Here is a 20118-nt window from a genome sequence, read left to right as displayed (position 1 = left end):
AGCTCACCAGTTAGGCTCTATATGCCTCAGTTTCTCTATCTGTAAAATGGGTATATAATTGTTCATACCTTGTAGAGTTGTTTTAGGAAGGAGTTAATCCGTATAAAGAGCTTAGAACAGTACTTGGCACATAGTAACGTCTCAACAAATATTAACTGTGTATATATTCTTTGGCACATAGAGCACATCAACAAATGTTAACTATTTTTTTCTTTTGATTTACAACGAATAGGCAAGCATCAGCATTGCTTTATTTGAGAAGGACTTTTTTTTTTTTTTTTTTTTTTGAGTGAGCCAGCTTCTTGACTCTTAAATAACTGTCCTTTTCTTTAGGAGATATTTATAATTATCTGATGGTCCAAATTATTTGCCTCAGGTAAAAAAAATCAGACATCAGGAGGTATTAGTGGGTTTAGGAAGGAGGCAAGTTAGAGAGGATAATTAAGTGGGGTTGCCTAAACCTGAGAAATCAAAAACATTTTTCTCAAGTTCTAATATTTAAGTGAAGATTAAAATCATGGCTTTTAAGTTGTGAAGCCTGTGAAACTATACCTTGACGGAGGCTCACTTATTTATTATCTCATAGGTGGGAAGGTTACAAGTAATATAGACATGTACAGAGATTATATATAATATGTGACACACAAATGTTTGAAATCCAATGAAGAGTTTTCTGGTAGTTACTCTTGAATATTATCCTCACCCAGTCTCTCTAACATACTCCACTGGTAGAGAACACTATAGACATATAGGGTAAAATAAGCTCTCAGATGGTTGTACGTTTTTCAGTTAAATGTGGGTACAGATTAATGTATGCATATTTACATATATTAGTATATATAGTTTCACAACCATTGTGATTTTAAATATAATTGTTTTAATTGAAAGTGTAATACTTCACATGCGGTAAAAAATTCAAATAGGACAAGAATATAAATAAAAACTATTTCTCCCACCTCAGGTTCCCCAGTCTTTCTTTCCAGTACTTTTCTGCATCATTGCAGGATGGAAACTGGAATTCATAGAAACACAAATGGGAACACACACACACATGAATAAATATGTAAATACACCTTGCTTTTTTTCCCCTGTAACAAAAAATCTTGGACAGTTTTCTTATCAGCACAAATAGGACTATCTTACTGTGTTTAACGATTACAAAATATTCCATTTTATGGGTGTACCTTAATCTATTTAACAGTCTCCTCTTGATGGAAATTTCGGTCATTTTCAGCCTTTTGCTATTACAGTACATATTTTTGTATCTAAGCAGAGTTTATTAAGAGATGAAAGTGTAGAAGTTGAATTGCTGTATCAAGTGGTGAATTTTGATAGATACTGCCAACTGTCTTCCAAAGAGTCTGTACTAATTTACCAAAAGTGCATGAGAGGGCCTGTTTTTCATGCTCTCATCTATACTATAAAACTAACAAACATTTTGTCTTGGTAAAAGTAGTATTTCATTGTTTCTTGAATTTTATTTATTTAATATACTACAACAACAACATCACTGATCATTTCTTGTGTGCGAGTCATTATTCCAAGAGTTTTACATTTTTAACTTAATTAACTCATCAACCCTATGAGGTGACTAGTTCTATTATTCTCTTTTAATAGACATGAAACATGAGACATAGAGGGGGAAATTTACTTGCCCAAGATTATTCAGGTAATGAGTAGAAGGGCTGGAATTCAAACCTAGTAGGTAGTCTGCTCCAGAGCCTGTGCTGTTAACTACCAAGCTAGTCTGTAAATAAATGCCATACATTTATGTCCCATTATATATGAATGAACATATTTATTACATATGAATATGAATATATATCTCTCATGGCCTTTGCACATTTATTTTATTGATTTATAGGGACTCTTTATATATTACAGAAATTAGCCCTTTCTCATATATGAGTTTTAAATATGTTTTCATATTTAAATATGTTTAAATATGTTTCCAATTTGTATTTTTATAACTCTTTATGTTTCTTTTTGCACACAGATATGATGAATTTTGATGCAGTCAAATTTTCAATCTTTCATTATGATCATTAGGTTCTATGATTAGCTTAGGTCTTCTTCACTCTGAGATTATAAAAATATTCTCCCATGTTTCAGTCTTTCAACTTTTAAATTTCATTTAAACCTTTGATCCTTTTGGACTTCATTTTGGCATCAGGAGTAAAGGCAGATCTCAACAGTTATACACTGATATTTTTTAAAAGATATATAGTTTTGTCTTTTGACACATACATAGATGTAAACCCACTCCATAAATAATATGAACCACCACAAAGATACATACACACAATTGCATGCCCAGATACACCTGTTCATACATATATTGATATGAACAAATGGATACATAGAAATAAAATACATTCCAGAACAAATACAGAAATGAGAATATAGTTATATGTCCCCTGAACACCTGAATACTTGGAGAGGCTTAATTCTTACTGTAATGCCAGACATGAATGAGATTTGGTTGCTGCTCACTTGGGACACGCCTACCCTCCCTTAACGGAACAGAGCAGGAAGGGTTGGACCCTCCCTGTGCATCAGTATATATATCAAAAGCATCCCACACAAATTGGTTCAACTCCTTGTTTATGATTCTTGTGCTTTGTAGCAAAGTAAGAAAGCAGGTCAACAAGAGTCATATAAAAGAAGGCTCAAATCACAGGCTAGAATTTATTCAGTATCTTTTACCTACCTGTTGAGGAAACCAGTCAAATTTTGGCTGTTTCCAGAGTCACAGCTTGGCTGCCTTTTAATTTCTAGCTATAAAAGTTAACTACTGGACTTCCCTGGTGGCGCAGTGGTTGAGAGTCCGCCTGCCGATGCAGGGGACACGGATTCGTGCCCCGGTCCGGGAAGATCCCACATGCGGCGGAGCGGCTGGGCCCGTGAGCCATGGCCTCTGAGCCTGCGCGTCCGGAGCCTGTGCTCCGCAACGGGAGAGGCCACAACAGTGAGAGGCCCGCGTACCGCAAAAAAAAAAAAAAAAAAAGTTAACTACTGATTCAGATCTTCCTATTTTGAAGGAAAATGAAAGAAGAAGAAGAACTGGATCTAGGCCAGTTGTTCTCAACCAGGGCAATTTTGCCACTAGGGGATGCTTGCAGTGTCCGGAGCCATAGGGAATAGGGGCAGCTACCATCTGCCATCTAGTAGGTAGAGGCCAAAGGTGCTGTTGACTTCTTACAATTTCCAGGACAGCCTCCCCACCTCTCCTACAATTATCAGGTCCAGAATGTCAATAATGTTCAGCAACCCTGGTGTAGGTCAAGGTAGGAAATCCAGATATCTGGGTTAAGTGTTGGTATTTAGACTTTGAGGGATAGAATTACATTATAAAGAAAGACTTTAGCATCTTTATACCAACTCAGTACTAACACATTTTAGGGGGTTTGGTGGCTGTTTTTGTTTTACTTCTTGTCTCCATATGATATGGCCGTTTACATAATCAGTAAACAAGTAGACAGGTCAATGGCAACTATCACTGCCCTTAATTATATAATATAAGAAGTCTGAGAATCTTAAAAGTTATTATCTGAAAACTCTTCCAGTTACTAACTCTTTTGTTTATCACCTTCAAAGACATGCCTTGTCTTTGTGGTGTAGTTTTCTAATAGTCTGTTTTTTCTTGTTCTTTAAACAAGTTCTGTGGACACTTTAAATCGTCTAGCAGAGTTATCACTGTTCTTTTAATAAGTAACATATTGTAGTTTGCGGCAGCAGTTTTACAGTAAAGGGAAGTTCTTGTGAAATCCCTTGATTCTGGGAAGATGAGGGAAGGCAAAAGAAAAAAGAAAGGAAGCATGAACGCTATGCAGTTCTGCATCATTAATACTAGCAATGGGTTCTTTTACCGCCTGCCCTCTCACCTCTTGTTTTCTGACCCAGTTCTGTGTGCTTGGATGTAAAGTTTTGGCTGAGGGCTGCTCTTGCATGGAATGCAGTAAGTGGCTTGTCAGCCTGACCAATGCATTAAGAAAATGAATTTTAAAGGTGCTCACAGAATATAAGTAGAAGAATCAAACTTCAGTGGAAGGCGAGCTTCATTTAAAGCACAACGTTCTCTACAAGTTAATTCTTTCCCTCTAAAATCTAAATGGGGCAGCAATAGGGGATCATTATGTTAGATTGTCAGGTTTCTTGGGATGAAACACTGTACAGCTAGAGAGTAACTGCATCTGCATTACAGCAATGGCATTTAGCTGAGTCTAATGACTTTGAAGCATTTATAATTCAGTAATTAGCATAGTAACAAATGAGCCAACTTAAGAACAGAGTTTTTAATTGACTCTGTGATTTTAAGCAGTTCTTGCAATGCTTGTTAAAATTTTAATCGCTGGCATTCATATTTTGGCAGACTTTATACTTTAGAAGGAAAACTGATTGAGAGTGGGGCAGAGTTGGAGAATGGGCAGTTTTACGTGGCTGTCGGCAGAGATAAGTTTAAGAAATTGCCTTACAGTGAATTACTTTTTGACAAGTCAACGATGAGAAGGTCTTATGGGTAAGTTTGCATCCTCATTCACTTCTCACATTTTAATTATCACTTGAAATAGCATTGAGTCTTATGCTGACCACTGGTCTATTTTATAGAATCTTGTTTATCAGTTAAAATGGAAAGCATGTATGAAATAAATTAATTGGTGTTTATTTTGCCATGATTGGAGATTGAGAACTATTGCATGAAAATATAATTTTGAGGAATCCATGATAGACTGTATAGTATTGTTTTACCATTCACTTACGAATTTATAATGAAGACTTATTTTTGTGAAAAAGATACAGGGCAGTAAGCTTCTAAACAGCATACGTTATTAGAAGTTTTAATAGCATCTTAACTGGTTAGCTAGACGGAATAACTTTTCAGGTGGTGCGTAGAGAAGGTCATTAAAAATGAATATTTTCTACTTTAAAAAATAAAAACAGTAAAATATAAAAATGATATAGTTCCTTTTGTACAAATAAGTAGAATGGCTGGGTGTGTAATTATTACATGCAGAATTTTAAAGATTACACTATTAACTACACACAGTGCACAGTGGACCATTTTCCTCTATGAGATGTCATATATTTGTGAAGAATGCCTTATTTCAGCCCAGTGGATGTATGCTGAGGCATGCATTTTCATGAAGAGCCCCAGCCCTGGATGCAGGGACCGTTTGGCTTGCTCATGGTGCACTGCAGTCCATCTCTGCTGCTTTCCTGTGTCCACTTTGCTAGAAAACTGACTTTTTGTAGTTGTCCTCTGCTAGGGTGGGTAATTTGTGGCCGAGATAGAGCAGAATGTCACCAATTTGTTCTCCATTAATTTGCAATCTGTGTAGCTTGATGGAGAGGCTAGCCAAGGGTTTCATAAGTAATAGATGAAATGGAATTTCAGGGGTGGTGTTTGAAGTATGCAAGCAGACTTACTGGAACCATCCTTACCCATCCATGAAATCAAATCCTTCACAACCTTTGCTAAACAATACGGGGTTAGGCTGCTGGGCGTTGCCGTACACACTGCAGTAAGAGCTTGTACTTGATGGCAGTGAGAAAACTAGCTCATGGTGGCCTTTCTCAGACAGATTAGTAAGATTTACCTTTATCTCTGTGGCCTCCTTATTTTCAGAGAGGGTTAGGTTTCAAGATGGGTTGGGTTTTAAGATGGATCTTTTCCTATAATAGAAACATCTGGGAAATAACTTACTCTTAGAGCCAAAGAGAATTTTTTACTTTTTGGTCAGAATGACTGGTTTAGAAACTCCCTGAATAGACATGCCAGTGTTTTACTATTCTATGCTTCTATCAGGGGCAGACATTATAGACATGATAAAAACTATGGAAATTTATAGTTTTAAATGCCATCTGGCAAAATCATCACTCGGCTTGGGAAATGATTTTTTGAAATGCAAATAGAAAATTTAGAGATCTGATTTAAAATGCTAGGAAAAAACTTAAGACAGTACTAAATTTATTTGTAAGCATCAATTAAAATACTATACAAGAGGGCCTTCCCTGGTGGCGCAGTGGTTAAGAATCCGCCTGCCAAGACAGGGGACGTGGGTTTGAGCCCTGGTCCGGGAAGATCCCACATGCCTTGGAGCAACTAAGCCCGTGTACCACAACTACTGAGTCTGCACTCTAGAGCCCGCGAGCCACAATTACCGAGCCCACGTGCCACAACTACTGAAGCCTGCGTGCCTAGAGCCGGTGCTCCGCAACAAGAGAAGCCACCACAATGAGAGGCCCGCGCACGGCAACGAAGAGTAGCCCCGGCTCACTGCAACTAGAGAAAGCCCGTGCGCAGCAACGAAGACCCAACACAGCCAAAAATAAATTTAAAAAATAAATAAATTTATATTAAAAAATACTATACAAGAAAACACTAAAGGTCTTTTGGAATGGAATTTGGAAATGTTATGGTGGTCTTTGTGAAATTGGGAAAGTCTATGGGACTTTTTGTGAAATACCGATGTCAGTAAGTAGTTGAGTTCCATGTCAGGATGACAAATTGAGATGACGATTATCTTGCCTTATATATTATTTGTGAATAATGCTCAGATTTCTAAATTGCAATTTGTTTCCGCAGTCAGAAAGCCTCTTCGCTACCTCCTATTGTAGGATCCAGAAAGTCTAAAGGGAGTGTAAGTATCGGATACTTTACTCATTAATGTTCTATATTTCTGTATGATACACAGAGACTGTCCTTTGGGTTTCAATTAAATTCGAAGAAATGAAACTTAGCCACCTTGTGGTATATAAGCAATCATGTGAAACAACACTAGAACATTAACGTTACAACTAAGTTTCTAAAGGAGAGCTAACATTTTAAAAATGTGGATTTCAAAATATCTTTTTCCTAATATACAGACCTGATAAAATTTATACCATGGTTGAAATCTAGGCAGTGATACACAAATGAGAAGAAATGCTGTATTACGTCACACCAGTGGTCTGCCCAGTCTTGTTTTCTGTCACTGACCAAGACTGAAAAGAAAGTTTTTGTAACAGAATAGTAATCCTCGGTTATGTTCCTTTAAAAGATTGAGAATCATTCCAAATATTTATCTCCTTATCAGAATCTTTTCCATCCATCATTCATTCATTTGTTAATTCAGCAAATGTCTACTAAATACCTATTATATGGGAACTGTGACAAGTATTTAGTAGGTAACTTCTTAACCTATTTGTATTTTTTGTCTGTACCCCCTCATGGAGGTGGGTTTCATGTCATGCTGGAGAATTGCTTTGACAGGTCTTCTTGGCTGAAACTTCTCTTTCTACTCTTTTGGTTGAACTTCCTGACCTGTAGTGGTCAGAAGTGATCTGGCATTTCCCCTTTCTGAATGAAATAAGCAAAACGCTTATGCTGGTGTTCTGTAAAACAAGTGGCTGCTGGGCAATGATACTGTCTCCTAATGATGATTTAGATATTTCTTCCCCTCCCCCCTTTCTGTAATACCATGTGAAATTCTTGAAAAAGAAAAATAATTTTGTGTGAAGAAATAGTGCTGATCTCAGTATAACAAACAACAGACATACCCACTCATTCGCTGTAACTATTGTACTATTTATGACAAAGCTCTTGCTCTCAAGAAACTTACAGTCTAATTGAAATAGAGAAAATAGTTTGAAAAGGTAACTAACAAGCTAAAGCTAAATATAAAAAATGTGCTGAGATAGGTATACAGAAGGAATGAGACAAAAGGAATCAATGTGCATTTGGCCAAAGTACATGGAGGAAGTTGAATTTGAGCTGTGCCTCTGAGGACTGTTTAAGATTCGGGTGAAGGTTAGTGAGAAGAAAGGGGAGATAGAAAGGACAGTGTGGAGAAAGGAGCAGAGATGAGCGCATGGAGAAACAATAATTTTGGCTGATATTTAGTGAACACTCGAGGGTTCAACACCATGCCAAGGGCTTTACAGATGTGATTTATTTAACCCCAACCCCATGAGCCAGGTACTGTTGTTATTGCATTTAAAAATGAGAAAAGGAGGGCTTCCCTGGTGGCGCAGTGGTTGAGAGTCCGCCTGCCGATGCAGGGGACACGGGTTCGTGCCCTGGTCTGGGAAGATCCCACGTGCCGCGGAGCGGCTGGGCCAGTGAGCCATGGCCGCTGAGCCTGCGCGTCCGGAGCCTGTGTTCCGCAGTGGGAGAGGCCCGCGTACTGCAAAAAAAAAAAAGAGAAAAGGAAACACAGATAGTAGAAGTAGCATCTCCAAAGGCTCCATTGAGTAAACGGAGGGGAAGGATTGAGTCTGGATGGCCCGCTTGGAGGGAGCTAATGCTTCTGACCCCAGGGGGACAATGAGTCCCTCCCGCCAGCTGGAACAGAGGCCCCTCCTGGCGTGGAGGCTGACATGCTCACTTGGTAGGTGGTGGCAGGTTTTTTTTTTTTTTTTTTTTTTTTTTGTGGTATGCGGGCCTCTCACTGCTGTGGCCTCTCCTGTTGTGGAGCACAGGCTCCGGACACGCAGGCTCAGCGGCCACGGCTCACAGGCCCAGCGCTCTGCGGCATGTGGGATCCTCCCGGACCAGGGCGCGAACCCATGTCCCCTGCATCGGCAGGCAGACTCTCAACCACTGCGCCACCAGGGAAGCCCTGGTGGCAGTTTTAGATGACCTCGAATGTCAGAATGTAGAGTTTAGTCTTTAGCCTTGAGTTAAGGGAAGCTCATGAAGGCTTCAGAGAAGTGAGAATGTTGATCCAAGTGCAGTCTAGAAAGGCCAGATCTTTTATGTGGAGAAAACCTTAATATGGTGAGAGGCCATCGATGAGGTGTCAATTACAAAGCAACTTCCATAACCTTGGCGTAAAGTGGTAAGAGCCTAGACCAGGTAGGTGGTGAGGGAGCAGCAGTAGGTGATTATTGCTTATGAAGAAACAAAGGACTTGCTAGGTGATTGGATACAGGGGATTAATGGAGCAGTTGGAGCCAAAGATAACTGCAAGTTTCTGAGCTTGGATGCCAGAGAAAATGATGGTACTATGGCTAAGAAGGGGGCAACTAGAGGAAAGAGTGACCTGCTTACTTTCCAATGCATTGAGTTGTGTCATCACGGAATCTAGGTGAAAAATGTTCAGCTAGCAGTTGTAAATGGCAGAGGCTGAGGACATCAGATGTTGATTTGCAAGTTCATCCACGTGATGGTCATAGTCGAAGAGCAGAGACGTGTCATGGTGGTGTTCTTTCCTCGCACCCAGCACAGCCTGGCAGGGAGCAGGGTTCTTCATGCTGTTGAGTGAGAGGATGGGGGAGTGGGTGCCGAGAGAGAGAGAGAGACAGACAGAGAGACAGACAGAGCAGTGAGAACCACAGAGGACCCAAAACTTCATGTGTGTGGAGAGCAAGGGGAGAGAGAGAATTCTAGTAACTGAAAAATATATTTTAGCCACAATAAAGCTAAATAAAAACCAGGAAGTTAGGGTTTGGAAATTCTGTCCTCTTGTTCTTCTTCAGGACTTTGGAGTGGAATCGCTTCCACGTCCCATGCACATGTGAGCTCATTAACTCTCACAGTACAGCTGGAAAGGTGATGGTTAAACAGAGACCAAGTGTAGTTGAGTAACTGACCTAGGTCATAGGGAAAGTTCATGTCAGAACCAAGATCAGGACTCAGCTCTTTACATCCACAATTACTGAACTTCAGGATTAGGTGCTTACTCTTCTGAAATTTAGAATGTCTGAGTTTTTATTAAAAATGTGTAATGTGTTTCCCGTTTTAAAATTCATACACAGGAGGCACATACATGCCTCTTTCTTGCTCGCTTGTTTGGACCTGTGCTGTGAATACTGGGTCATCTAATGATGATTGGTGAAGTCTTCTGTGTGTCTGGTATGGAACTAAGCACCAGGGAGATGGTATTGTGCAAAAAGACACAACACTCTCTCTTAGCCCTGGCCTACTCAGGGAGACAAGGGTTACGTAGGCGATGCCACAAAGCAATATGTAATTACAAAGTGTGACTAAAATGAAGGAAAAGTATAGAACAATATGAAAGAAGGTAAAAGGAGAACTTAGATATGTGTGTCAGGAAAAGACCTCTTTGAGGAAGTGGCCTTTCAAGACTCCAAGTTATATTTTGAGATGAATTTCCATCTCATACACAGCAAAGACTCAAAATTATATTGCCATGCTATGACTTAGAAAAAGACATTGATAGCAGAGTGTACCTCTCTTTCCACAATGCATGCTCCCTAAGCATTCTGTAGATTCATCCATCCATTCATCTGCTCATCCAGCCATCCATCCAACGTGTGTTTAGTGAGCACTTACTGAGTGCCAGGAATTGCTCCAAGCAACTGGCATAGATTAATGAACAGACAGACAAGGTTTCAGACCTCAAGGAACTTTTGTTCTAGTGCCTGTATCTGTGTGGGAGTAGGGAGGGTGGAAGAATGGGGTAGACAGACTATCAATCTCTAAACAAATATAGGGACTTCCCTGGTGGTTCAGTGGTAAAGAATCCGCCTCCCAATGCAGGGGATGTGGGTTCGATCCCTGTTCGGGGAGCTAGGATCCCGCATGCCGCGGGTCAACCAAGCCGGCGCGCCACAACTACTGAGCTCGCACGCCTCAACTAGAGCCCGTGTGCCGCAAACTACAGAGCCCACGTGCCCTGGGGCCTGGGCGCCACAACTAGAGCAGAGAAAACCCGCATGCCACAACAAGAGAGAAACCCGCAGGCCGCAACAAAGAGCTCACGCGCCGCAACAAAAGATCCCGCGTGCCTCAACGAAGATCCTGTGAGCTGCAACTAAGACCCGACACAGCCAAAAATAAATAAATAATAAACAAATATATAAACAATTTCAGATGGTGATAAGTGCTATGAGGACAATAAAATGTGGGCACTAATTAGGACACTAATTGATATAAGATTCTCTGAGATTGGCACCTTAATGTGCCAATGTATGTAAAGGAGCCAGTCACACAAGGTGGGTGCAGGAGAAACAGTCACAAGGGCCCTTGGTAAAAAGCTTGGCATAAAGGAGTGGGGCAGAAAGAAGGCTGGAGTGGTCTGCAATTAAATTGGAGGGGCGGGCAGGGCCCGATCGTGTAGGCCATGCATGGAGTTTGGATTTTATTCCTTACCAGGACACCGTTTGAGGGATACAAGTAGAGAGTGGTATCATTCGATTTGCAGGGTTTTGTTTTTGTTCTTGTTTTTTTTTGCGGTACGCGGGCCTCTCACCATTGTGGCCTCTCCCGCTGCGGAGCAGAGGCTCTGGACGCGCAGGCTCAGTGGCCATGGCTCACGGGCCCAGCCACTCCGCGGCATGTGGGATCCTCCCGGACCAGGGCACGAACCCGTGTCCCCTGCATCGGCAGGCGGACTCTCAACCACTGCGCTACCAGGGAAGCCCTGATTTGCAGTTTTAAGGGATCATTCTGGCTGTGTTGTCTACAGAGAAGGGGGGCGGGGCAAGAACAGAAGCAGGAGGCAGTGGGACGGCTGGCATCCAGGTGAGTGATGCAGGTGACTTGGACAGGAGGCAGCAGAGCAGATGGACATCTATCCTATTTCTTCTTGGAGCGTATTGTAATTGCTGTCACTGATTGACCCGTTCATCTAATAACTGTTTATTGAGTCCATATTATGTCCCGAGCACTGTTTTAGCGCTTGTGGGGAAGGGGAGACAGAGATTCCAGAGAAAACTGTAAATGTATGAAGCTGCTATTCTGGAGGAGGAAAAAGACAAACAAATACACGTGTGATATTAATCAGGGATAAGCCTGAAGAGAAATGCGTGAGGATATGGAAAGAGAAAGTGAGAGAGGGCACAGTATCCTTTGGGTGGCCAGGGTGGGCCTCCTTTAGGAGGTTATATTTAGCCAAGGGGAGTAACCCGCCGGGCACACAGTAGGTTCTCAGGAAACCCGTCTAGTGGATGTGTGAGTGAGTGCTGTGAGCCGCACAGAGAGGATATTCTATGTCAGGCGTTCCAAAAGCACAAACTTGGTTTTTAAGAGAAGGATCAGTTTGCTCCTTTCCTTTAGTTAATTGGTTCCCTGGAGAATGTACGTGTTTTTAAGATCGTTAACCACTTGGCACTGAGTGGGGCTGTGAGTGAATGGGACTATAGGCGAGCAGGCTTAAGACTTTCGGAACTACTGTCCAATCAAAGGGAAGGCATCTCCGAACCCGTGATGCAAATCAGAGGGGACACAACTGGATTTTTAGGAAATCATTTCTCCACACCGCCTTCTAGGAATAGCTGTATTGCAGCATGAAGGAGAGTGTGAGTGGGGGCCTGATAGAACTTCAAACAAAAAAGGAGAGAGAGAGAGAAAGCTGCCATAGTTTGCATAGAGGACCCTGCTGTGCAGGGGTGATGTGTCCGCGAGGCCCCACCCTTGTGGTAGGGAGTGTGGGTAACAGGGCTGGGGGGTTCAGGGGGGTCCACCAGACCCTTTCAAAACAGCCAGGGAATGCCAGAAGTTACCCCTGTTCAGACTGGGGAGTCACAGAGATGAGCACATTAAGAATAATTTTACCTTGTGATTCTAGCCTTGAAAACAAAAGGAATCCTCTGAAGTCCTATTAAGTTTGAAAAATTAACCCACCGGCGGGAGGCTGTTCTCTAGCTGCGAGGTCTCACCACACGGAATCCAAGCACCCTCTAGTGGAAGAGATGTAAAATCAGGGACGTATTTGAAAGAGCCAAAGACGACGTTAAATTGTCTTTAGTTGTCCTTATTACCATGTGGCTGATGTATCTTGTGATCAGTAATGTACAGGTTCAAATATTGTAATTGCTAAGGTTTTGGTAAGAAAACGGCATGATCAGAGTCACGGTGAAGCAAGGTCAATTACAAATGCTTCCCAAATTCCATTTTGCCCTTTGGGAAACGGGGTCCAATTTGGATAAAAGGGTTTCTCACACTTCCCATCACTAGATGCGCAGTGAGAGAAATGCCAGCCTAAGTCTGGGTCTGGTCCCTTGCTCAGAAGGTCTCCTGGGTGCATCGCTGAAATACACACACTGTGAAGGCTGCTGTGTGTGGCAAATCCGTCACAAAATTATTTTAAACTTGATGCTTTATGGCCCATATGTCTTTGACACATGTTCATGGGGGCTGAAAATGAGTCTACCTTGATAATGAAAGAAACCTGAGTTGATTGGATCTTGTTGGAAAGAGCCTAGGGAATTACTGAAAAAAATCCCAGTTTCAGTAGAGTGAGGGGTGATCAAAGGGCTCTTTGTAGTTTTTTGTTTGTTTGGGCCAGAGGTTTTCTATTCCTATCAGATATTGTGGTATGTGTGTGTGGCAAAGGCAGGACAGTGGTTGAAGTGTCACGTGGGGTCTAGTTTTCACATGGGACACGCTGTAAAATTTGGCTGCTTCTTGATTTCTTCCACTTTGGGAAAAAGTCATCATCTGTTACTTCCAGGTAGCTTTTTTAGGGAACCATTCTGTATAATAGCTGTTTCTAGTGTCTTGGGTATTAGGAAGGTTCAGTGTAGCGGAAAAATCAGACCTGGGTAAACTTGAGAAAGTTAATTCCTTTATCTGTAAAATAGTGATAATAATACCTATCTATACATTTGGTAAATATTTGGGGTTATGAGTATCAAGCACACAAGAGGTACTTAGTAATATTGTCTTATCAACTATCATAGCTCTTATGAGATGGCAGAACTCCCCTATTCCCTATGCCCCACAAATAGCAATGACTATCCATGTATCCAGGTTACGAGTCACATGCAGAAGTCTCAGAAAAGAAAGGAAAACCCATCTCTCCATTCCTTTGCCCTTCCCTTTCTCTATAACTTATTTACATATTATCTATAATTTATATAATTAACTATATAAATGAGTATATATAATTTATATTATATAATTTATTTATATCTTTGTTTATTATATATCTTTCATTTTTTTAGATGAATCAATATTTTCTTTTTCTAATTTTTATTTTATATTGCAGTATTGTTGATTTATAATGTTGTATTAGTTTCAGGTGTACAGCAAAGTGATTCACTTATACATATACATATGCCTATTCTTTTTCAGATTCTTTTCCCATTTAGGTTATTACAGAATATTGAGTAGAGTTCCCTGTGCTATACGACATGTTTTCTTTTTTAAAAAGAAAAGCATTTAAATTCTTTCCCGTCTTCAAATTACAAGACAGTTCTTCCTTTTTACTCAGTTTAATTTAGTTCTTACTCACCAAGTGCCTGGCAGTTAGTCATTAATCAATATTTGATTGCATGAGTGTCAATCACCAAAGCCATGCCTCATATAGTTATTGGAATCAACTAGTCTTTCTTCATGCTCCCAAATCGCCCTTTTGAGTGTCCCTAATAGCGGTGTAGTAAATCAGAACTTCCTGTATATTCAACAACAGAGTTGATTTTTTTTTTTTTTTGCCGTACGTGGGCCTCTCACTGTTGCGGCCTCTCCCATTGCGGAGCACAGGCTCCGGACCCGCAGGCCCAGCGGCCGTGGATCACGGGCCTAGCTGCTCCACGGCATGTGGGATCTTCCCAGACCGGGGCACGAACCCGTGTCCACTGCATCGGCAGGCGGACTCTTAACCACTGTGCCACCAGGGAAGCCCTGATTTTTAAAATTATATGAATCCCCAGACACTCCAGGATGGGGCATCTGCTTCTCCCTTGTTTTACCCGTTTGTGAATAAGAGTTTTCCCAGAGAGTGGTAAAAAACCATTATGCTGAGATCCAGAGTTTCTCATTCTTTAAGTTTCATTTCAGTCCCTGAAAGTTCAACAGCATCTCTGAACATTCTAGTAGGCTTGCTAGAAGGGTTACTCCTCTCATTCAAGGTTTTTAAAGTTTTAGAATCTTGGGACGAATAGACTTGTTTGCAAATAGACTAGAATGTGAGACCTGGGCGTTGGTTTCTTCTCACATGATGATTTTGGAATCTCTTCTATAATCACATTAGCCATTTTTCCTGCCTGAAAGTTTATGGCCTTGTGAAGAAGAATCATTAAAGAAAAGGAAAGAAAAAAACCCAACTCTGGTTGCAGTTAATGCAATAATTAAATGGAAACTGTATGTTTAAATTACATTTGGAATAGGAAATTAAATTATGCAAAAAAAGTGTTATAGGTTTGGACAAGTTTTCATAATGTTAATAAATTTATGCATAATTCATTTTCTTGTAGGCTATGACAAAATAGCATAAATAACTTCATTTGTAAGGCTGTGAATTTTTCTATTCTTAATTGGGTGATAGCTAAAACTATTTAAATGCTTCTGGATGACTGAATATATAAATGTTTAAAATGGGCAGTTATAGTAGGTTTCTAGGTAGATTTGTTTGTTTAATATTGCTACACTTATTTTCAGATACTAGCATACTACAGATGTTGCATAAAGATTGCACCCAATATTGTGTGAGTTTGGTGTGATTTTTAAGAAAAAGATATTAACTCTCTGCTCTTGAAGGAAGCACTCTGATAGTCTTTGAACAAAACTACATGCCAGGCACTGTACTCATTACTTTATAAACGTTACCATTTCATCCTAATGATGGACCTCACGGCAGGCACATCGACCCCATTCAATTGATAAGGATTCAGGCTCAAAGAAGGTAGGAGTTAGTTACCACAAGGTCCCATAGGTGGTTAGTGGCAGTGCAGTGGCCCTGACATGGGTATTTTGGGTCTCTAAAACGTGCATTCTTTCTACTACCTGCAGCCTCACGCCTTACACACTCAGGTAAGTGTAGCATCTGAGCGTCTGAAGGCCAAGGCTGTCTTGTTAGGAGGGTGCTTCTCGCAATGGCCAAGCAGTGGCTGAGTATCAGCACAGCTGTTCCTTGGGTACAGTAGCCACCACTGTAGTGATTCTGTGTGGCTCCCCAGGAGCTGTATATGGGCCAGTGACAGGAGCCACTGAACTCAACCTCACCTTCGTGCTGAGAAGCTCACTTTGCAGATGCAAGGTCTTCGTTTCGAGAGGCACACGGGAATCAGAGGCAACCACCAAAAGTGTGATCATTGGGGGCCGCCTTGCAGGAATGAAGGGCATGTGGTCTTGAGCTGCTTGTGTCTGTGTTGCTCTGGGTTTGTGATTCATAGAGACCATGGCAGTCACCAACAGATGAGTCAATATCAGAGGATTTCTACAAGCACAGTGCTTGTATGATGATACCGATACACTCACAGTGACGACCAGTTAAGAAGGTATTTCTAGATTAACTGATCAAACGGGTTTGTCATTATTCCTCATCCAATTGCTGGCTGCTGATTCTTCTGAAAGGTGCAGGAGGGAGAGGAAGGTTAAGACAGCGGACCTGCTCTGCTCCTTGCTGGCTGGCTGACCTTGGGCAGGCTTAACCACTAAGCCTCATTTGCTTGTGTATATAATGGGGTGATAACAGTACCTGTCTCTCAGGTTATGAGGACTGAGTGAGACAATTTCATAGAACACCTGGTACAATTAAGTACTCAACTATTGTCAAGTGCTATTATTTTTATTCTCCTTCCTCTGATAGACCCTTCCTCTGTCACCAAGAAGAGTTAACGTAGGTAGTGGACAGCAGCAGAATCAGTACAATACCCCCATCTCCCGCCCCTGCCCTTTTTACCACTAGTTAGTGACTTGTACTGAATACTAATCGCTTAGGGAGTTCATCAGCCGATAGTAAGGGTCTAATCTTTTGCCATGTAGGGAAATGATCGCCAATCTAAGTCAACAGTCGGATCCAGCGACAACTCATCTCCTCAGCCTCCAAAGAGGAAAGGGAAAAAAGAAGATGTGAATTCAGAAAAACCCACGAAAGGGAAACAGAATGTAAAGTTAAAGAGTTCGCCGCAAACAATTCCAAACACTGGTAAGTTTGTTGTTATTATTATTATATTGTTATTATCGATTATCATTATCTTAAGGCTGTGATACAATTTTAATTTGTAAATAGATCCATTTGTTTTCCTGGGCCTACAGAAAAGACTCCTTATTGTCCTATATGAGAGTTTTCAAAGAAGACTTTCTGCGTGTGAGAGATGCTGCTGTTTTTCATGCTTAATTTCTATTTGTAATTAGAGATTCTGCTACGAGGACATGTGCTTTTTAAATTTTTTATCAAAAAAAATTTTTTTTGGCTGCTTTGGGTCTTTGTTGCTGCGCATGGACTTTCTCTAGTTGTGGCGAGCGGGGGCTACTCTTCGTTGCGGTGCGTGGGCTTCTCATTGCAGTGGCTTCTCTTGTTGTAGAGCGCAGGCTCTAGGCGCACAGTCTTCAGTAGTTGTGGCATATGGGCTCAGTAGTTGTGGCTTGTGGGCTCTAGAGCACAGGCTCAGTAGTTGTGGCAAATGGGTTTAGTTGCTCCGCGGCATGTGGGATATTCCTGGATCAGGGATCGAACCCGTGTCCCCTGCATTGGCAGGCGGATTCTTAACCACTGCACCACCAGGGAAGTCCCAAGGACACGTGTTTTGAGGTAAAATATGTCTTGAGTGGTCGTATTGGAAAAGGTAACTTTTACCATCCTGTGTTCCAGGTAAAAGGGCTCGATTAACATTTTTGCCAACCACTGTTGATCTCTCTTATTTGTGTATATACAACCCTTGTTCACATTCATTACGAATTGCTTTTAGTCACAGATCACTTTTTCCAAAAAGATATTTCACCGATTTTACTGATATCCAAGAGAACACACACACACACACAACTTTACCAATAAACAATATGTACCAAGTTAGTTACGTGTCTTGCATGACCAGGCGAGAGATGGTATAAAATAATTTAAAACATTTTGCATTACTACAAGATTTCAAGGTAAAAGTGTGATAAACTAAGGGTGAGTGCCAAAAGAATTGTGAACTTTTCATGTTAGTTTTTTGTGAAGACAAGCTCTTTTCGGCTTCACTCGGAGCATGGTCTCAGTGGGGCGAGCGCACGAGGGTGGAGTGATGCTGTGGGCCGGGGGCTGGCTGGGACAAGGCTGGAGGAGTGACGGCTTCTCCCTCCCCCTGGGATCCACTTACCCCCACTGGAAGACATGCCAGGCTGCCCTGGAAAGGATGAATGGGATCAAGTTTCAGATTCATGGCCAGAGCTTGGCTTCCAGCTGGGAGCTCCAGCTCACTTCAAAGTCCACATGAAGTGTCACATTAGAATTACAGCTCAAGTGGGCTTCACAGCTGAGGAGACACCATGAACTTGTGTGAGTGTTTAGAAGATGCTGCTCAGATGATTAAAGTTTCAGAAGAAAAATGTGTGAGACTAAGTTAAAAGAACAGGTGAAATGGAAGGAGCCAATTCCATAGAGAAGAAAGTGGAGGGGTTTTAAAATCTTCAGAGATTTAAATGGTGGAGATTAGCTGGAAGTTGAGAATCCTAGATTCTTGTCCCAGTTCTGCTCTCGACTTCGGGCAAGTCACTTAACTTCTTTTAGCCCCGTTAGCATTCTTCAACATGTGGGCTCATATTAAGACTTATCTTCAAAGTTTTGCTTTTGCCTTTAAGTCTGTGCAATCCTTTCTGGTGACTCTGAAACAGGGAGGCCAGTAAAATGCAGTCAAAGGCTGTTTATTGAATGCTTGTTGTATGGTAGGCACCAAAGGAAAAAGCTAGGCTGGAAAAGCATGCCATGCCAGGAGCATTAAAAATAATAGAGGGTTGGGACTAACCTGGTGCTCCAGTGGTTAAGACTCAGCGTTCCCAATGCAGGAGACCTGGGTTTGATCCCTGGTCAGGGAACTAGGTCCCGCATGCCACAACGAAGACCCAGTGCAGCCAAATAAATAAATAAATATTTAAAAAAAAGAATAGAGGGTTTATTTTAATCAGTATATACTAGATTGTGAAACTCCCAAGGCCGTGAGCTATGTCTTACTGTTTTTTTTGTTTTCAGTCCCCAACAATTAGCACAGGTCTGACAGATGAGACGCTTAATAAATATTGATGCATGAATGATGGAAGTTACAAAATAGATAAGTCTCTGTAATACTTTAAAACCCACTAAGAAACAGGACTCATGTTAAACTCTTCATGAATTATTTTTGATTAAAGGCTCTTATAAAGTGCTACTTTTTTATTTTCTGCAAGGCTCTTACTAGCTTATGAAAATACCAATTCCTACTTCCAATATATTTTTTGAAAGTCTTTAGTTAGATTCAGTAGTTGTCCCTCAAAAGAAAGGGGACCATCATCTCTTCAGGTGATTTCATTCGTGGAAACTTGGGAACACAAGAGGCTGAATCAGCATTTCCGTGTTTCACAGGAAAGTAAACTTTATTAAAAAGTTGAATTATCAGTGTTTTTAAAAAATTTTTTATTAGAGTATAGTTGATTTACAATGTTGCATTAGTTTCTGCTGTACAGCAAAGTTTATCAGTTATACATATATCCACTCTTTTTACTTACTTTTTTTCTCTATTTCTTTTTGAATTTTATTTTATTTTTTATACAGCAGGTTCTTATTGGTTATCTATTTTATACATAATAGTGTATGTATGTCAATTGCAATCTCCCAATTCATCCCACCCCCCATCAGTGTTTTTGTTTTTATAGAAATTCACAAATAGTTTCCAACAATAGTTGTATCTGTGGGGGTCAAAGTAACAAAAACATGTTGACCACGGAAACAAGTCACATTTTTAAAGTGCTAAGAAAAGGTAGAAGCCCTCAGCTGTTCTTACTGTGTCTTTAGAGAATCCTGCAGTTGTTTTAATTGTCCATGTTAAGTGTACATTTTGCAATCTAGTTTTATAATGTGCAGATGATAGGTTTTTCACTGCTGTATCTCAGTGTTAACATAGAACTACGGCTGCTGTCTTTCACATGAAGGTTTGGGGAATTTTTTTTTTCCCCAGTAAGAGGCTTATACCACAGATCTAGAAGCATATATAAGAGTTTAGACGAAGCATTTTGTATCTTTTCATCTTGATGGAGAGAACATATGACCTGGAAAATGAATCTTGGCTTCCAAAAACAATTTTCCCAGGGAAAATGAAAAAAAGTTTTGTGTAGTTTATGAGATTAAATCATCACTTGATAAATTTATTAGCTTAAATCCCTACTTTTGAAAATTGAGCTATTTCTCCTTATCAGATCTCCCTCCAGATGTCTTTGGCTATAGAAATTTTCTGTGTTATGTTATCAAAAGTATCTGTCTTTATCTCTCTCTCTTTTTT

General features: G+C 40.7%; 1 protein-coding gene across 3 annotated transcripts in view; it reads left to right on the top strand.

Annotated features, from left to right (window-relative positions):
- Positions 1-20118, top strand: part of DCDC2 (doublecortin domain containing 2) — a 159736-nt gene that overhangs the window by 49443 nt on the left and 90175 nt on the right. For all 3 annotated transcript variants that reach the window (XR_013830295.1, XM_079935078.1, XM_079935077.1), the window contains exons 6-8: positions 4373-4519; positions 6587-6641; positions 16652-16814. Coding sequence is in view for 2 of the 3 variants with exons in the window: in XM_079935078.1 (XP_079791204.1) it covers positions 4373-4519; positions 6587-6641; positions 16652-16814 (365 nt within the window). In the remaining variant the exon portion in view is untranslated. The remainder of the gene's footprint in view (positions 1-4372; positions 4520-6586; positions 6642-16651; positions 16815-20118) is intronic.

The sequence above is a fragment of the Stenella coeruleoalba genome, assembly GCF_951394435.1.
Source record: "Stenella coeruleoalba genome assembly, chromosome: 10".
Classification (NCBI taxonomy): Eukaryota; Metazoa; Chordata; class Mammalia; order Artiodactyla; family Delphinidae; genus Stenella; species Stenella coeruleoalba.
Note: the sequence above shows the minus strand (reverse complement) of the source record. Positions and strands in the feature narration are given on the sequence as shown.